At 35.5% G+C, this 18,115-nt stretch overlaps 1 protein-coding gene across 1 annotated transcript; it reads left to right on the top strand.

Moving 5' to 3' along the window:
- Nucleotides 1–4,913: 4,913 nt before the first annotated feature.
- LOC113334674 (LRR receptor-like serine/threonine-protein kinase FLS2) lies at nucleotides 4,914–6,551 on the top strand. The gene is made up of 3 exons (XM_026580874.1): nucleotides 4,914–5,012; nucleotides 5,588–5,826; nucleotides 5,933–6,551. Exons 1-3 carry the CDS (start codon nucleotides 4,914–4,916, stop codon nucleotides 6,549–6,551), a joined length of 957 nt encoding a protein of 318 aa, XP_026436659.1.
- The last annotated feature ends 11,564 nt before the right edge of the window (nucleotides 6,552–18,115 follow it).

The raw sequence follows: 18,115 nt of genomic DNA, 5'->3' as shown, positions 1-18,115 counted from the left end.
TTAATTAGTGCAAAAGTAAAATAGAGAATAAAATAAGTTCACCCATGTATGAAGTTCGGCTTCCTCCGTCGACCCAATGTCGGGGTTTAGCTTCTCATGATGAAAACACACTCAAAAATATAATTCATAGCTCAAATGGTGTTTTTATTAAAGAAAACTAATATACAATGAATCTGCAACGCTGAAGATCGTTACAGAAGTCACTGTTACAAGAGCTGTTGCAAATTCAAATTAAGCGTACCAAACTGATTGTTACGAGTACTGTTTATAAACGACAGTTCTCTGCGACAGTCAGTGGACGTCAATTGTTTTATTCTTCTTCTTCTTCTCTGCAGCAGCATAGAAGTTGCTCTGCAACTCTCGATTGTTCTCCCCAAACACTCGATGCCATTCTATGTGGTCCGAGCACCTTATTTATACTCTACTGGATCATCAAATATCTGTCATAAATCAAGAATATTTTCTTTTACTCGGGGATGATATTCTTCCATATTTACGTGATTCTTCCCTTGTTTCTTTCCTCCACGCATCTGTTTTATTTCTGCACACTCCTTACACGCTGAATACAACTCCAAGACAGAGTAAAACTCGTGCAAGCCTGGAATATTCACGTAATCTTCTTAACAGAACCCCATGAAACTCTCATGCTCTGTTTTATCCAATCCACGTAACCATCCCACTTTTTTAGATTCCAACTCGTATACCAGCCGTGTTTTAGTCAAACAGGATATTCTGAACTGATTTCATCGATTCAATCTCCTTCGAAAATTTCCAAATCCAAAACAGCACCTCTCGGGTCTTCGAACTCCCTGATTTGCTTCAAATAACCAATCCAGTCCGAATAGATTGAAGAAATCACCCATATCCTCTATGTTTAGCCTTAACAGGCCCATACAAGTCCAAAACCCTCAAACAATCCCCACAAAATCTTCCCAAACTTGATTCAGCAATTACGCAGGTGACAACATATTTCTCTCATGCACGGAGCTGCCCTGTTTTGATCTCTTCGATTATCTAGCCAAATTCAGTTGAATAAATTACCCATACAATCCCTGTTAAGTAGATTCATGTCCATCCTAATTTAATTTGGTGATTGAATCTCAAGAAATCACGTCCAGAATTCAAACCCTAAAATTCATGCATCGCTGCAAATTCTTCCCGCCAAAATTCAGATTTAAAATGTTGAAGATGGATGCCCCTTAACTACATCTCGGTTGCCAATAGTAATTTGGGTGCCGAGAACAAATTTGGGTTGCACATAACCGTGGGTGCCCCTTAGACAAATCTGGGGTCCGCTTAGCAAGTGTCCTCCGGGGGTTCCTTTAGCAGTTTTTCGAGCTGATTCTTCCAAAAACGTTTATTTCTTAAAACTACATACAAACAAGTTTATTAATGATAAAATGAGTCCCAGCTAATATATTTATGGGTGAAAATGCGTCGCACTTTCGTGCTTATCAAGAGACAATGGTGAACTGCAATGGTAGTCGTGATCCAATTTTCCCCTTCACCAAAAAGAAGCCGATACTATCATCAGTATTAGTTTGTTCGATGAAAAGGTTTCATATTTAAATAAAATAAAAGCAAAGATACTTAATAGAGGTTGTTTTAATTAGAACATACCCTAAAGAAGCTAAATAAAATTGGAATCAAATTAATAATCAATATATGTACTATGTACACGTTAAATATCAATATGTGTACACTTATATACACATTATTAATTAACATGTGTACAACTGTATACACATAAACTAAAAGGGCATGAAAGTTATGTTGGATCCTTATATGCTATACCTAAACTTGTGAAATTCATGTATGTTGGTTTACATAGTCTCTCCACGAGCTAAAAAAATCTTGTTAATGACAGTATAACTAAAACAAGTTCCCTGAGCCTGTCAGTTAATATTGTCCTACAATAACACATACTACAATAAAAAGGAAGAAGAAAGGCCATGTCGATAATAAAGCACAGTATGACAAACTGTTTGGAAATAACAGGAAACTAGCACTACATAAAACATTTTTTTTCATAAAAGAATGCACTCCTAACACCCTTAGGTACACAACTGGTACAATGTGCATCCTCTATAATATATGAAAAATAATCATATATCTGGAACCAAAAGAAAGGTATCAACACTGCCAACTCGAAAACCCTGATGTTCAAATCCCAACTTGGACATAAGTTCAACATCTTCCTGTTTTATAAATGAATTTTATGATGATGTATATGGGTTGTGCTACCAGGAGTAAGGATCCTTAACACAGTTTCTCAATAAAGGACAATAAAAAGCTTAACTAAATAAAAGAAACTATGAATTAACGTGCACTACCGTAATTCCATTAAGTCCGCTGATTAGCTAACCCCATCAGCAGTCCATGACAATGCCCCACTATCTACCATGTACTATGTGGTATGAAAGCTTAGTATATAACCCTAGCTATCACTTGTAATTACCACTTCCACTTTCTTTTCCGGTGACCTCAATTACCTAACCAAGATTTATAGCACACCCAAATTCCATTATGTACATCAATTATCCAATTAGGCACTTATCCGTTCATATATGATTCTTTATGTTAACCCAAAATTAATCATCCAACCAACAGTGCTAGACCATGTATTGAAAGACGGAGAAAGATGATAATTGGTTCCATTTCCCACTTCATAAAACTAAAAATAATCACCTAATTATCAATATATTCCATCTTAAAAATTATACACAAAATTTTCTCTTTACAAATTATTATGTCAATCATCCGTGATCAATTTATCTCTAAAAACAAAATATTAATAACCACTTATTGAATCAAAAAACGTTACATTTTGGTAAAATTCAAACAAAACAAAGATATTAAGAGATGAAATTAAGAATATTGAACCTATTTAACAAGAGAATCAACAATTTGCAAGGAAATATTTAAGAAATTTAGAAGAACGGGGAAAGAAAGATGGAATTGATCGGATCAACATCTTTAGTTCTCAGAATCATCAAACAAAAACTCAAAGAATTAAACGAGACCCTAAGATTTTCAAAAAAAAAAAAAAACTAGAAAAAAATGATCTGGAATTAACTGAGATCTGGAAGATTTTGTGGAGAGATTCGATGATCTAACTTAGATCTCATATACAAATTAAAATTGTTAAAAAGCTTCGGATAATCGAGTTGAAACGTGAATAATAACTAAACCTAAATCATTTTCGCTACAGAGCTTTGTGGACACAGGACAATGAAGAAATGGAAATGAAACATATTAATTTTCCTGGTTTGTACATGAAGGTCAGTTTTGTCATAGAAAAAATAAGTTTTGTACTAAATCGTTCAAATACGGACCGACTCGTTTGAGATTAGGTAAATTTGGATTAGAGAGTACCAGGCTTGAGAGAGCTGGACTAGAGCGTCCAAAGCCCATTATAAATTGGACTAAACGTCAATTTCTACTCCAATAAATCCAGACTTTCTGCTTCTTCAGCATTCCTTACTGACCCTGCCTTGAGTTTGCATCCAATGAAGTTACCTGAAATATTAGTCAAGATTAGACCCGTTCCAGAAATTTTAGTATCATTATTAAATGTTGCATCACAAAATACAATAGCACAATCTTGTGGTAAGGAAGTAGTGACAGAAGATAATTTTTTGTCTTCGACAGACATTGGGAGAAACATGGTAGCTGGTATCATGTCTTAAGTAAGTTTCAGTGTCTACAACTAGTTTAAGAGCAATCCTAGCAGTAGATTGATGATTCAGAGTTTTCCCCTGAAAAATATGGAAACATCTATCTTTCCATATATTCCAGGCAATAGTGAAAACAGCGCCAGCCCTGTCTTTCAATATATTATCAGTTATCCACTTAGTGACCCAGTCCTGAATACTAATAGAAGAAGCACTGTCATGTTCAATTAAATCTGCATAAGGAGTTAGTCCCCAAATTGACTTAGCAAACAAACAATGAAGAACAATATGTTCAGGGGTTTCTAAGTGCCCCAAATTGCACATAGTGTAATAAGAATTGTTGATATTATTGTACCTGGAAAGAACGAAATTAGCGGGTAAGATATTTTCATAACACTTCCATATAAATAATTGAACTTTAGGAAGAATATAGAGTTTCCAAAGAGCCTTATAAACAGGGTTACTGGCTTGATTGTTATTTGTGAAGTTAATGTCCCCAGAAATAACTTTATAGGCAGACTTGACAGAGAATTGGCCATTTTTTGAGAATGGCCAGATGAGAATATCCTCCCCTGAAAAGGGAATCCTGGAATCAAGAATAACCTTGGCATTTTGTGGAGTGAAGAAGGCATTAACAAGTTCATATCTCCAACTTTTAGTTTCTTCATCGATGAGAGCAGAAACAGTGAGATTAGGGTTAGGCCTAGCTTGTAGGATAGGTTCTACAGGATTAGGAATCCACTTATCTTCAAAAGCACAAATGTTCTTACCATTCTTAACTTCCCAAACAGCATTTTGAGCAATGAAATCAAGGCCTCTACTTATACTTCTCCAAGCCCAAAAACAATCAATTTTTTTGGGATGATGGAGAGGATGACAATTTCTAAAGTACTTATATCTTAGGATAATTACCCACAAAGAATCAGGATTATGTATCAATTTCCAAGCAGTTAGAGCAAGATTTCTAAAACCTAAACCTCCTTGGTATTTCTGTGTACATATCCTAGGCCAAGCTCTAAAGTATATACCTCGTGGACTAGATTTTCCCCGCCAAAAATCTCTTTGGGAGGATTCCATGTTGTGTAAGATTCTAGCCATGTTTTGTTAAACCGGTTTTTGGTGTCTTGATGTTTCAGTTGAATTCATTCTGTAAGATTCTAGCCATGTTGTTTTCTTTTTTGGACTTATAATTAATCTTTTTTGGATTTTCGGATTTTCGATATTACACTACTTCCTGTGATGGCTTCACAGGTAGGGGTTCCTACATGTCTCATTACAGGCTCCTGTTTTTCTTACTGGCCGATGAAAAAGAAAACTGAGCGGCCTAAGCAATATCAGGTACCTGTGGAGCGCTGAAGGAGTTTTTTTTCTAGTTTCTTCAACTCTCAACAAAAAGAATGGAAACGGTCGGACAGAATTATTCCTAAGTTATCTACACTCAACCACAATCATTAAGACATACAACTTCATTAACAAAATATAAGGTTTGTATCATCTGATAAATCTCCATCAATGTATTAATAGGCATGAATGACCCTGGCCCATTTGCTAAAGAAAAATAAAAGTCTAAGATGGAGGATTTAGATTAGTCTGATAATATCTTTTGCAAAAACAGCCTTTAGCATGAGGAGACAGACTGAGGACAACTTGAGCAGTCAACCATACAGTGGAATTTGCAGTTTCTCACTGGACTAAGATTGTACAGAAACAAACTTAGTGGTTCAGTCCCTACAACTATATGCAATTTAACCAGCTTGATTACCTTGTCAATTGGTACAAATTTCCTTTCCGGCATCATTCCTCGAGAAATCGGAAATCTAAGATCTCTTAAAGCTCTACACCTTCATGAAAATCAATTCTCCGGTCGAATTCCTTCTTCTTTATGTAACCTCAGCAACTTACATACTCTGTAGGCGTATAAAAATCAACTTTATGGTCCATTCCCTGGAGATATAACAAATCTAAGATCTCTTGCATTCTTATCTTTGACAGAGAACAAAATTAGTGGCTCAATTCCTGCTGATATAGGAAAATTAAGATCTCTTACGATGCTCTCTTTATCTAAGAACAAACTAACTGGTTTGATCCCCACTTCTGTTGGTAATTTGACAGATTTAACTGATTTAGTTCTCTATGACAATCAGTTATATGGGTCATTACCAACCGAATTTAGCAATCTAAACCAGTTTGACAGTATTGTCTGCCAATAACAACTCCCTTTCCGGGAGTATACCTACTAGTATATGGTCTTGTTACAGGCTTACATATCTAAACCTTGGCGACAACAATCTCTCTGGAAATATCCCAAATGAGCTTGAAAGAGCTGGATCACTGGAATATCTACAATTAAATGACAACAGTCTCAATGGTACTCTTTCCAATTCAATCGCTAAACTTCAACACTTGAAAGTTCTTAACTTAGCGAATAACAAATTTGGAGGGAGCATACCCACTGAGCTTGGTTTGCTCCCCGATCTTCACATTCTTTTAAGGTCGAACAAGTTCACTGGGTCTATCCCTGTAGAAATGATGTCTATGCTTCAACTCCGCATTCTGGATTTATCACAAAACTATCTCACTGGTCAAGTTTCTAGGAAAGTAGGGAACCTGAAAAACTTAATAAGTAAGCCTAATGACACATACAGGATTAGCAATATTAGCGCCGGGGATGTGCAATTGAAGATGGTGGTTAAAGGGATTAGCGTCCCGGTTCAGATACTACTAAGTTATACCTCCGCCATCGATCTATCATGCAACAATCTCAGTGGAAATATACCAAAAGAGATAGGTTTGTTAAAAGGACTTTACACGGTTAATTTGTCCCACAATCGTTTTTCAGGTCATATCCCTTCGTCTGTCGGAGACATGTCTGGTTAAGAGTCGTTGGATTTAAGTTTCAATGAATTGTCTGGAAACATCCCAGCATCCTTGACATCAATGGATTCTCTTGGATTTCTGAACTTATCTTACAATAAATTGAGTGGCAAGATTCCAAGAGGAACTCACTTTGAGACTTTGAGTTGGGATGGATCAGCTTTCCTCGAGAACAATTTATTGTGTGGACTAGCCACGAAGAAAGTTTGCGAGGATGAACAAAATGATATCCCTACAAATGAAGTTCAAGAAGATGATCAAGAGGATGCAAGTGAAAGAATCATATTTTACAGTATCATTGTTGTGGGGTTTGGAGTTGGGTTCTGGGGTTTATTCTTTGTTTTGCTGATAAGAAAAGAAAAATGGTGGTTTGGGTATTGGAGAGTTATTGATTCAGTCGCCGTTAACATTGTGGCCTGTATTCACAAAAATGATGTCCTTGGAAATTGGGGTTTGTAATTTGTGTATTATTGTTGCTTATAGAATGACAACAATGCTGTTTTGGGAAAGTTGATAGCAGTAAATGTTATGCAGCTCGATAAACTTGGAGCATGAATTGATCAATGAGATCAGATGTCCTATGGCCTTAATTGGTTTGCTTGCCAGTTTTTTCTTGTATAATTCTCTTTATAGAAGTGGTGCTGTAGTCGGAATTTAAGTCCAGTTTGGTCTCTCTTTAATTTCATGGCATTCTATCCAAACTAAAACTTCATTTAGCATTTGTGGGAGCACATTAACGACTATTTAGCAACTGGAAACAGGAATAGCGAGTTCAGCTAATTGTGGAACAATTAAAAGAATGTTGGCAGATATTACCATTAAGAGGAAGTATAAAATATTGTGGCGGGATCAGGGACGAGCCTAGCAAGGGGCTAAAGGAGGCTATAGCCCGGCCCTAATTTTTGGGCAAAAAAATTTTAGTATAGAAATTTAGGTTAAATTTTATGTTTAGCCCACATATTAGTTGTCTTTAGTAGTTGTATTTAGCTAATTATATGTGATTTTTAGCCCATACTATGAGGTGATCAAAATTTAAGTCATGTTTAAAGTAAATAATCTTCTTCCACTTACTACCTTTCTACTCCTACTTTCTTCTCTTTTGGTAATCACGTTGTTTTCTGTTATTTTTGTTCATTTTAACTTTTATTTCAGTAGCTATTTAGTATTATACGGGTGGATCACTATTTGATCACTAATTATGTGATGTATTCTAAAAAAGTTTGCCGCGGCCTTCGGCAGCATTATCGACTGTTACAATACCCAAGGGAAATTCCTGGGTCCGTCCCTGGTGGGGATAAAGACAAAAAGAAGCCATGGCCGCAAGCTGTACATATGTATGCTTGGATCCAGCCCAGCCTCAGCTGGGTCTTCATACATTTCCCAAGGAACCGCTGCACCCCAGAAGTTATAGCAAAAGTCGAAACTCATCCGAGAATATCACGATGCTCATCCTTGTTTTCGTCATCCAAACCTTATTCGTGTTACTCTGGAGGCAATTAGCTTGACTTACCTGAGTTTCGTGTACTCGCCGCTCTAAGTAGTCCGTGAAATTGGCTATTTTTCATGTAAATGATATGTTTTCTGTCGTTTAATTATTAATTTATCTGCACGGAATTGTGGGTTTTTCTTAAAAAAGAACATGATCTAAAGTATGATTTTAGTGAAAACTACAAGGAGACCCATTCTTACACTTTTTCCTACTGTGAAACCCACACGCGTGAAATATCACACGCGCACCCAAACCGGTCGTGAAAATTATTCCGTCACCCAGAGTTTTCAAAATTACGTTTTTATTTTTTATTTCCCAATTTAACCCCACCAAACAAAAACTCAGTTGACAGCTTCAGTTTCAGCTTCGAGAAATTCAGTTTCGAGAGAGATTTATAGCTGAGCGATTGAGAAGTAGAAGGAGATAGAATACCAGCGAGAGCGATTGAGAAGGAGATAGAATATCAGCTAGAGCTGAGAGATTCAATTTCCGAGAGCTGAAGAAGGAGATGATTTGGGAGATTGAATTTACTTAGCGAAGATAATTCAAGCTTTAGCCTCACTTTCAGTTTCTGAGATTCGGTTTCGAGAGATTGATAGCTTAAAGATTCAGAAGGAGCTGATTGAGAGATTTAATTTACTCTGAAATTCAAGCTTCAGGTTCGTTCGATCTACATTCCAATCTTGATTCTGATTTTTGTTTAATATTCATTCGATTCTAGGTTTTAGTTTCTATAAGATTAGGATCTATTATTTTAGGTTTCCGGAGCTTAATTTAGGTTTTCGAATCGATTTTTAGATCTTTTAAACTTGTTTTTGATTTTTTTTGATTTTTCTAGGTTATGTAATTGTTACGATCAATGTAGATCTTTTCGATTCAATCTTTTTGTTCGTTCTGATGTTGATACACCATTTTTTTAGGTTTTTCTTCTGTTCTATTCGATTTTTTGTTTGATTTGTTTTTCCACTCCTATTTTTGATCTATTTTTGTTACGTTAATGGAGATTTTATTGATTTTGGTATCTTGTTGATTTCTGATCTGATTATGGTTAATGTAGATTTGTCTTTTCTGTTGTTGATTAGATCTTTTAATTTTGAGTAAGAATTCTTGTGAAGCAATATGCAGGATAAATATGTTTGATTTTTTCTGTTTTGTGTTTTTGCAGGGTGAAATGCCCGTTGCTAGTGCACTAGCTGTAATTCACTACTTTAGTGAATTCTTAGCACATCCTGTTGATGTCAACACAACTCTGGAGACTTTGAAGACAGCTGTTTGCCATAAGTGGACTCGTTTACTACCTCATCATGTAAAATTTTCTTTTAATGATGGAAGCAAGTTTGTGCGAGTAGATTCTGATGTTCTGCTTCAGTGTTCTGTATCTCGTTGCCACTATAAAGGTCAGAAGAGTTTTGATTTACTTGTTGAAGTTGGCTTCAATTCTTCCAACAGTCGTAATAGAGCTTCATCAAGTAGACGTGTAATAGAACCTGAACCGGAAGAAGCTATGGTGAATTTCCTTGAAGATGGTTCTGTGCATATTAATAAGGTTCTTAGGACTGAGGGGTGGGATAAATTACTTGGTGATGTTGATAAAGTTTTTTTTGGAGGTGTCGTAGAGGTACGTTTTGCAGTAAAGAAATACGAGTTAAAAACTGGACGTGTTCTTGTATATACTAAGAATGAACCTAGCAAGTTCTATGCAAAATTCTCTAATGAAAAATTCCCCTGGGAGTATAAGGTTTGCGATGTTGATGTTAAAAACAGGATGCTTAAGGTTAAGAAGTATGTTAGCAGTCATACCTGTGGTGTTGGATGTGAAAGGCTTTTCCAAAGGCTCAGCAATAAATTTGTTGCTAGTCTTATCAAGGATGAAGTTAGAAGTGATCCGAGTTTCAAAGCTTCTAATTTGAAAAAGTTTTTTAAAACTAGCTATGAGATCAATGTGAAATATTACCAAGCTTACAATGGAAGGGAAAAAGTGTATGAGGATATATTTGGTGATGAGGCCATTTCGTATTCGCATCTTGTATGGTATGTAGATGCCATTCGCAACACAAATCCTGGTAGTTGGATTGATTTTCAAGTTCAAATGGATGAACCTGAATCGAATGAGGATAGTTCAACTGAATTAGAAGATGAGGCACCTTCAAATAAGTTTGTGCGTCTTTTTATTGCTTTTGAGGCATGCATCCATGGTTACCGTTACCTTCATCCCATGGTTTATGTCGATGCTACCTTTCTTACAGGTAGATATAGAGGATGCCTCATGGATGCAACCGCTATCAATGCTGAAAATGGTAATTTTTCTGATAATGCATCCTTTTTATATATGTGCATAATGTCTCATGCATTATTTATGTTGGCTTCATAATGTATTATGCATTATTGTTTTCACTTTTCTGGTTATGCATCAATTCTGTTTAGATGCATAAGACATTATACATTATTTTGTTTTAGTTGCATAATGTCTTATGCATTATTATTTTCGCCTTTCGAATCTTATGCATACTTTTTATGCAAGTGCATAATTTCTTATGCATCATTTAGTTTAGATGCATAAGATATTATGCATTTTTTGTTTTCACTTTTCTGGTTATGCATCATTTATGTTTAGATGCGTAAGACATTATACATTATTTTGTTTTAGCTGCATAATGTCTTATGCATTATTGTTTTGACTTTTCTGATCCTACGCATCCTTTTTATGCAAGTGCATAATGTATTATGCATCATTTAGTTTAGATGCATAAGACATTATGAATTTTAGTTGCACATACTTCATGTAGACGCTGGCTTGATTTTATATTTTTTGCTGTGTAGGATTCTTTCCACTAGCCATGGCCCTGGTACCTGGTGAAGATAATGATAACTGAGAATGGTTCATGAGGAACTTGAGTAATGTTCTTGATCATGATCAAAGGCAAATCACATTTTTATCTGATCGTGCAGAAGGATTAAAGAGAGCGATTTCATTTTACTTTCCTGGAGCCTTACATAGTTTCTGCTATTATCATCTTAAGATGAACTTACCTATTAATGCATCTGACGAAAGGTATGGTGTCGTTATTGATTCATTCAAGCTGCCGCGTATGCTCTTAGTCCCGAAGGTTTCCAAACTGCCATCGCTACGATTAGGGGTCTTGGTTGTGGTTGGGTTGCAGATTATATATCAGATATCCCTCCAGAGAAGTGGTCAAATGCCTTTTTTCAGGGTTGTAGGTATGGTAGGACATCTTCTACTCTTGCTGAATCCTTCAATAGTTGGATGAAGGTACACAAGAAGATCCCTGCAAATGCTCTTCCGGATCAGATAAGGAAGGATGTGATGAGTATGATGTCAGAAAGGCGGAATACTGGTAAAAGTTTCATAACAATTCTCACATCGAAGAATGAAGCTAAGATGAAGGCTCTTATTGATGAGGGTTTAACCTGGCTGGTTATACAGTCCGATACTCATGTTTATGAAGTGGAGGGAGGAGAGAGTTCTCATAGTGTTAACCTTGAGGCAAGGACATGTACCTGTCAGAGGTGGCGCGTCTATAGATTTCCATGTGCATGCTTTTGCGTCGATAACAATGCCTAGTTCTAATCCATATGATTTTGTTGAACCTTATTTCACTACTGTGTACTTCAATAATGCCTATAGACATGCAATTCATCCTATTCCGAACTACAACCGGCCTAAAGTTTATGAAGGTGATGATATTATCGATGTACTTGATGTTAGGAGGCCGCCAGGGAGACCACAAGCTAATAGACATTTGAGCTGTTACGAGAAGCCGCCCAGGAGAGTTATGCGTTGTGGTAATAATTATTGTGAGATTGGCCATCACAATAAGCAAACTTGTACAAAGCCTACCTGTTACAATAAGCTGCCGAAGAAGCCTAAGGGAAGTTAAGGGAGAGCATTTAGCTTGTTGGATTCTTCATACTATTACTTTTACGTTTGAACCTAATTCATATTTCATTTACAGTATTTTTTATTTTGTAAGACTTTTTTTTACTTAGTACGTATTGGTTTTATGAAAAAGAACTTTCTTTTTTACTGTGTGTTATGCCCTTTTTTTTAAATGCAGAACCTGTCTTATGCATTTTTGTTTTTCAAATGCATAATTTGTTATGCGATTATTTTTAGATGCATAATTTGTTATGCTTGTTTTTTAAGATATGTACAATTTGTTATGCATTCTTTTCTTACAGTGCTTAATATGTTATGCATTCTTTTTTTGATTGCATAACCTGTTATGTGTTCATTCTTTTAGCAACCTGTTTTCACTTCAATACTTTGTAAGATTTATAACATGTTATGTTTATAATCTGGGTTCGAGGGGGCATCGCCCCCTCGTTAAATAAGTTTTGAAACAAATAGATGCATTGAAACAAGCATTAATATATATAAACATAGTAATATAACAAGATATTTAGTTTTTGTAATCTTCATAGTAATATAACAAGATAAACTAACACATTACACCAACTACTTGCAAGTTAATATTGACAGACTGAAGTTAAGCTTTACCAACTACTGAAGTTAAGCTTTACACATAACACCACTGAAGGTTTTCGCTTGTTATAAATAGATACCAGTTCAAACTTCAAGATCATCTATTGCATCCCAGAAGTCTTCATTGGAATCTATGGCCCAACTGTTACAAACATCTGTCAGAATTTTCAATGCCAAACTTAGTCTCGTCTTGTTGACTTTCGCTATTGCTTCTTCAGTCGTCAACTTCTGCCATTTCTTTTGGCCTTCTAACTTCATTCTCATCTTCATATAGTAGCAGACAAATATGAGGCAGTCGGGGTAAGAACCTTGTTCATGGACCTTGTTTAAAACTATATCCTTGTATACAAGTTTCTCTCTTTTTATATACATGACATCTGCTGATAGTTTCAGGTTGTCATATCTTTGGATCAAATAAGGCATACAAGCGGTTTCCATCTGAACGGCTTGATGCTTGCATTTAACTTTATAGCTCGACAGACTGTTGAAGAAGTTCCACTCGCCCTCAGAGAAGTCATACTCTAACAATGTCCAATGTGAACCAGTAGGGATATCCTTTGTGATATAGTTCATTGGAATGAACATTTTCTCAACTTTCATAGGTGGAGTTAAGATGAATTGTTCAACATACCTGGAAATCCCAACTAGGTCCTTGCTTCTAACAAAATACTGCACAACAGATGTAGTAAACAATGATGAATAACTTATTGTGCAGAAGAAACAATGTGGGTATCACAGGTTATGCAGTAAAACAATGATGAATAATTTTTCAAGCAGCAAAAGTAGTTGTTATGAAGCTGAAGTAAATGGGTGTAACAGTTCTTTATCTTACTGGTGGAGTATTTAGGGAAAGGAAATATATTTGTTTATTGGTATTATTCTCTTATTTATTATTATTATTTAGAAAATAATATTATAATTAATTAAGTTATTTTCATTTATGAAGAATATTTTAGTAGTATAATTATTTATGTAGGGATTTATTAATTTAGAAATATCTCTTATTTTAGGTAATCGGTATTTTGATAGTTTAGAAAATATGAGAAGAGTTATCTATATAAAGAGCTCTTTTTTTGATGTTAAACAGTCTTGGATGAATTGAAAAGGTTGTGTTTTTCCTTGAGAGTGGTATCTCGGAAACATGTGGTTTTAGTATTAATCCTATTCAACGCTTCCGCACTGTATCAGTTGGTTCAGAGACAGGCAACGGTCTTGCATCATGTTTCGAGGAAGAAATTATGGTGTTGTTCAAAGAGCAGCTCTCAGCGCTGAGAAAGAGCAAGCGGTAATAGATGATAGAAAAAGAAAAAATATCATCAAACCTTTGGATTTCAAGCTTTAATCCGGACTCCAACGAATCTCGCGGATCATGTGCAACTCCTTGAAATCCTTTCTCCTTGTCGCCAAAGAGGTTTTTGTTTTCATCACCAGTCACTTCCTCCACTCGTTGTAGGCTAGGACCATGATGAGGCTCTTGCTGATGATGCATTTCAGCCAATTGGAGGGTGAGCGCCTTAACCTTCCGTTCTGGCTGAAATTGAGAAATATCAAGTTATCTTGGATTGGATTTCACCTCCAATCTATGATGTTTACCCTGAAGATAAATTCTTAATATGTCCCAAATACGTTGATCATTCTCATGAAGCAGTTTGTACGATTAGTTCGGTACAAGTGTTATTGTGTCGGAAACTAACTTTGCAAAGTTTGGGTTTGCCGAAGGATTATATGAAGTTTCCTCAACATATTATAAATGCGAGCAATTATACCAGCAAAATTCGAGGGCGAATTTTTTCTGAGAAGGGGAGAATAGTGGAGTATTTAGGGAAAGGAAATATATTTGTTTATTGGTATTATTCTCTTATTTATTATTATTATTTAGAAAATAATATTATAATTAATTAAGTTATTTTCATTTATGAAGAATATTTTAGTAGTATAATTATTTATGTAGGGATTTATTAGTTTAGAAATATCTCTTATTTTAGGTAATCGGTATTTTGATAGTTTAGGAAATATGAGAAGAGTTATCTATATAAAGAGCTCTTTGTTTTAATGTTAAACAACCTTGGATGTATTGAAAAAGTTGTGTTTTTCCTTGAGAGTGGTATCTCGGAAATATGTGGTTTTAGTATTAATCTTATTCAACGCTTTCGCACTGCATCACTTACCCAAGCATCTGGCCTCATTAATGTCGTCTCAGCATACCTATGTTGATAACTCACCAGATCCTTCTCAATTTTCCGCTTACAGAACAACATATAACTGTAGAAGCGTAATACATTTTCTTCCAGGTATTGATTGTTCAGCAGTTGCGTTATTACATCTTCGTGAATCCGAATATATCATAGGTACGGGTCTTCATCTGATTCTCCTTCTTTGATAAACCAAGCCGAATTGCTGCAGAAGACACAATAAGATATTTTTTTAAGTGACCCAAAAAATGTAATAAACTGTTATGCATTGATTTTTTTTGTATGTAGAACTTGTTATGCATTGAAATATTAGAAGCATAATTTGTTAGGCATTGATTTTTTTGTATGCATAACTTGTGTTGCATTGATGTTTTTAAAGCATGATCTATTATGCATAGTTTGTTTATAAAGCAAATTTTTTTATGCATTTAACTTTTTAACAAGCATATAAAGTAGTTTGATGTACTCACAGGTTGTTGGCATGCTCAAAGTATCTCTCCAGTACTTCCACGTTGGCTGGTTCTAATATATCTTTGTAAGGTTTAAAGCATTCCATTGTTTCCAGTGGAGGTAATTTTATGAACGGATTACCAGATTTACGAGGATTTACTTCTTCAACTTTATCATCTGCAGACTTGTCTATTTTCTTTGGCTGCTTCCCTAGGTAACAATCTTTGAGGAGTACACTGGATGTTCTTTCCTCACCTGCTGTCCTATTCTTGATTCTTTTTATCTTACTTCCCATTTCCACCTGGTTCTCATCTTTCTGTTCCTGCTTCCCATCGTTTGTTCTCTTCGCTAATGGCTTTTTCTTCACTGGTGACCTCTTGGAAAATTTTGTTCTTGGTATAAATTCCCCTTCATGTTCTTCTTTCTAGAGATTCATGTAACCAAAATATGTTAGATATAAACAATTTATTTCGAAACAGTTAATTAAAGAGAAAAATAGCAACATAGTAAATAGTTTATAGTTTATTAAAATAATAAATAGTACATAGTTCATTCGACATTAAAAAAAAATATAAAGATGTTATGCTGCTTTCTTAAAAAAACATAATCTATTTATATTTTATGTACCAGGTTTTTTGTATTTATCTTTGCATCTTCATTCGAGTTTTTTTCTTTTTCAGCATCTTGTGTGGCTGGAGTTAGAGGATTCTCTGCCAGATACTTCAAAACATCAGTGGTCGTCTCAACGACTATCTCCTTCTCTGCTTCAATGACTGTCTCAACAACCATCTCCTTCTCTGCTTCAACGACCGTCTCAACAGTTGATTGTTGTAGATTTTCAGCCACTGGCTCTTCTGGTTGTTGTGGTTCTTCATTTTGGTGTTGTTGTTGTGGTTCTTCAGCATCATCTTTAGTTGCAGTAGCAGGTTGTGAAAAATGCAGGTTCAATGTGGGCACTTCAAATTCTTCTGTTTTCTTCTGAGTTTCTAGAAGAATGTCATCATCACCACGGGCCAGAAAATATTTTTCCTGTGCTTCAATTCTTTCTTGTGGTGTTGCTATATTGGGTGTTGTCTCCAATTCCTCTTGAGTTTCTGTTTCCTTGTCGTCGCTTGAGAGATTAACAGATTTTTCCAAGTCCATGAACTTGAAAAGTGAAGACTGGATTCCTTGACTAGCCATTTGGTCTTGGCTGACAAGTCTGATGACTTCTGGCACTGATTCTTGTGTAGGTTGTTCAGTTGAAGATACCAGTTCAACAAGAGTCTCATTCCTTGGCAAGTTTTGGCTCAGTGGGACGCTTGGCTCAGCTGATGATACGTCAACACTAGGGCCAACTGAAGAATCCACCTGCACCTCTTTGTTCCCACAATCAACAAGCAATTCCTTCACGTAATCATAAAACTTTTCATTGAAGTCTCCTCCACTCTGTGTGTTCCTCTTCCGAGTCTGCTTCATGCCTTTCAGCTTTGCTTGAATGATCTGCAATCTTGCTTCTGCACTCTCGGCGGGATAATTTTCTTGTTCAATTATCTTCATTGCATCCTGAAATGCTTCTTCACACTTGTCCCTGTTCTCTTCAAGATTTATTGCAACGAGTTCAAGTATCACTGAGCTTTTCCTTAGTTCTCTTGGTTCACAGAGTTCCAACTCCATTGCACTGTACTCATCTCTAAAGTTCTCATGGAACTGCAACATGACTTATAACACTCATCAAGGGAATGCAAAACTAATATAACAACATTTTTTATATGCATAGCCTGTGATGCTGCTAGTTTAAACAATGCATAATTAGTCATGCATTTTTATTAGGTTGCATAATATGTTACATTGAGTTATAAAGGTGCATAACTTATTATGCATTCATAGATTTTTTTAAAACACAACCATGATTAACACTTTTTCATTTCTAAACAGTGCATAACTGCTCCTGAATTCATAATTGAGCTGCATAGGATGTTATGCATTGAGTTATAAAGGTGCATAACTTATTATGCATTCATAGTTTTTGAAAAACACAACCTTATTAACACTTTTTCATTTCTAAGCAATGCGTAACTGTTCCTGCATTCATAATTGAGTTGCATAAGATGTTATGCATTGATTTATTAAGGTGCATAACTTATTATGCATTCATAGTTTTTGGAAAACACAACCCTGATTAACAATGCATAACTACTCCTGCATTCATAATTGAGCTGCATAAGATGTTATCCATTCTTTTCTTAAGGTGCATAAATTATTTTGCACTTTCAGTTTTTGCTAACATAACTTATTATGCATTCATTTTTTAAGTTCATAAACAAATACCTCTAAGCTTGTAATATGCTTCTTGAGCATTGCTTTCTTCATTGCTGCAAAGTCCCACTTCACATATCTTGGTATAGCATTGGGACTGACCTTGACGATGTTGGATGATATCTCATCTATGTTGGAGTACTCATCCAACCAAAGCTGCGAAAAACAATAACTAATAAGATATTCTGTAAATTAATATACAGTGCAAGTTTATTAAGAGAGTAAAAAAAAAACTAACTGACAAGAGAATATATAGTGCAGCCATTGTAATTCCTGATACGATGATTCTTTCTTTTGACAGTCTTTATGCCATTCATCAGGTGTTCATGAATAAGATCAGGAAAAGATACAGAGTCCATGGTTTCCAAATCCTTAACAAAACCAACATACGAGACGTCCAAGTTGTCTCCCATTGAACTACAAAAGAACAATACGACTAGCATGTAAAGTCAGACAAGGCAGACAACTTCCTCTTCATGACCTTTCTTATCAAGTTTTTCCAACACCAGCCTTTCAATATCATCTATCCACACTTTTGTCACATGTGCTTTGGGATCTGTACTGATATAACCTGCCTTTGTTTTGAATTGGAATTGCTTGACGAGGGAATGTGGCTGAGTCAGGTCCATCTCCT

This window comes from Papaver somniferum, unplaced genomic scaffold (genome assembly GCF_003573695.1).
Source record: "Papaver somniferum cultivar HN1 unplaced genomic scaffold, ASM357369v1 unplaced-scaffold_137, whole genome shotgun sequence".
NCBI lineage: Eukaryota > Viridiplantae > Streptophyta > Magnoliopsida > Ranunculales > Papaveraceae > Papaver > Papaver somniferum.
Note: the sequence above shows the minus strand (reverse complement) of the source record. Positions and strands in the feature narration are given on the sequence as shown.

Coding starts and splice junctions, on each gene's coding strand:
- LOC113334674 (XM_026580874.1), top strand. CDS start 4,914: ATGGCTTCACAGGTAGGGGTTCCTACATGTCTCATTACAGGCTCCTGT. Junction 5,013..5,587: donor AGCGGCCTAAGCAATATCAG/GTACCTGTGGAG, acceptor CATACTCTGTAG/GCGTATAAAAATCAACTTTA. Junction 5,827..5,932: donor TATGACAATCAGTTATATGG/GTCATTACCAAC, acceptor GTCTTGTTACAG/GCTTACATATCTAAACCTTG.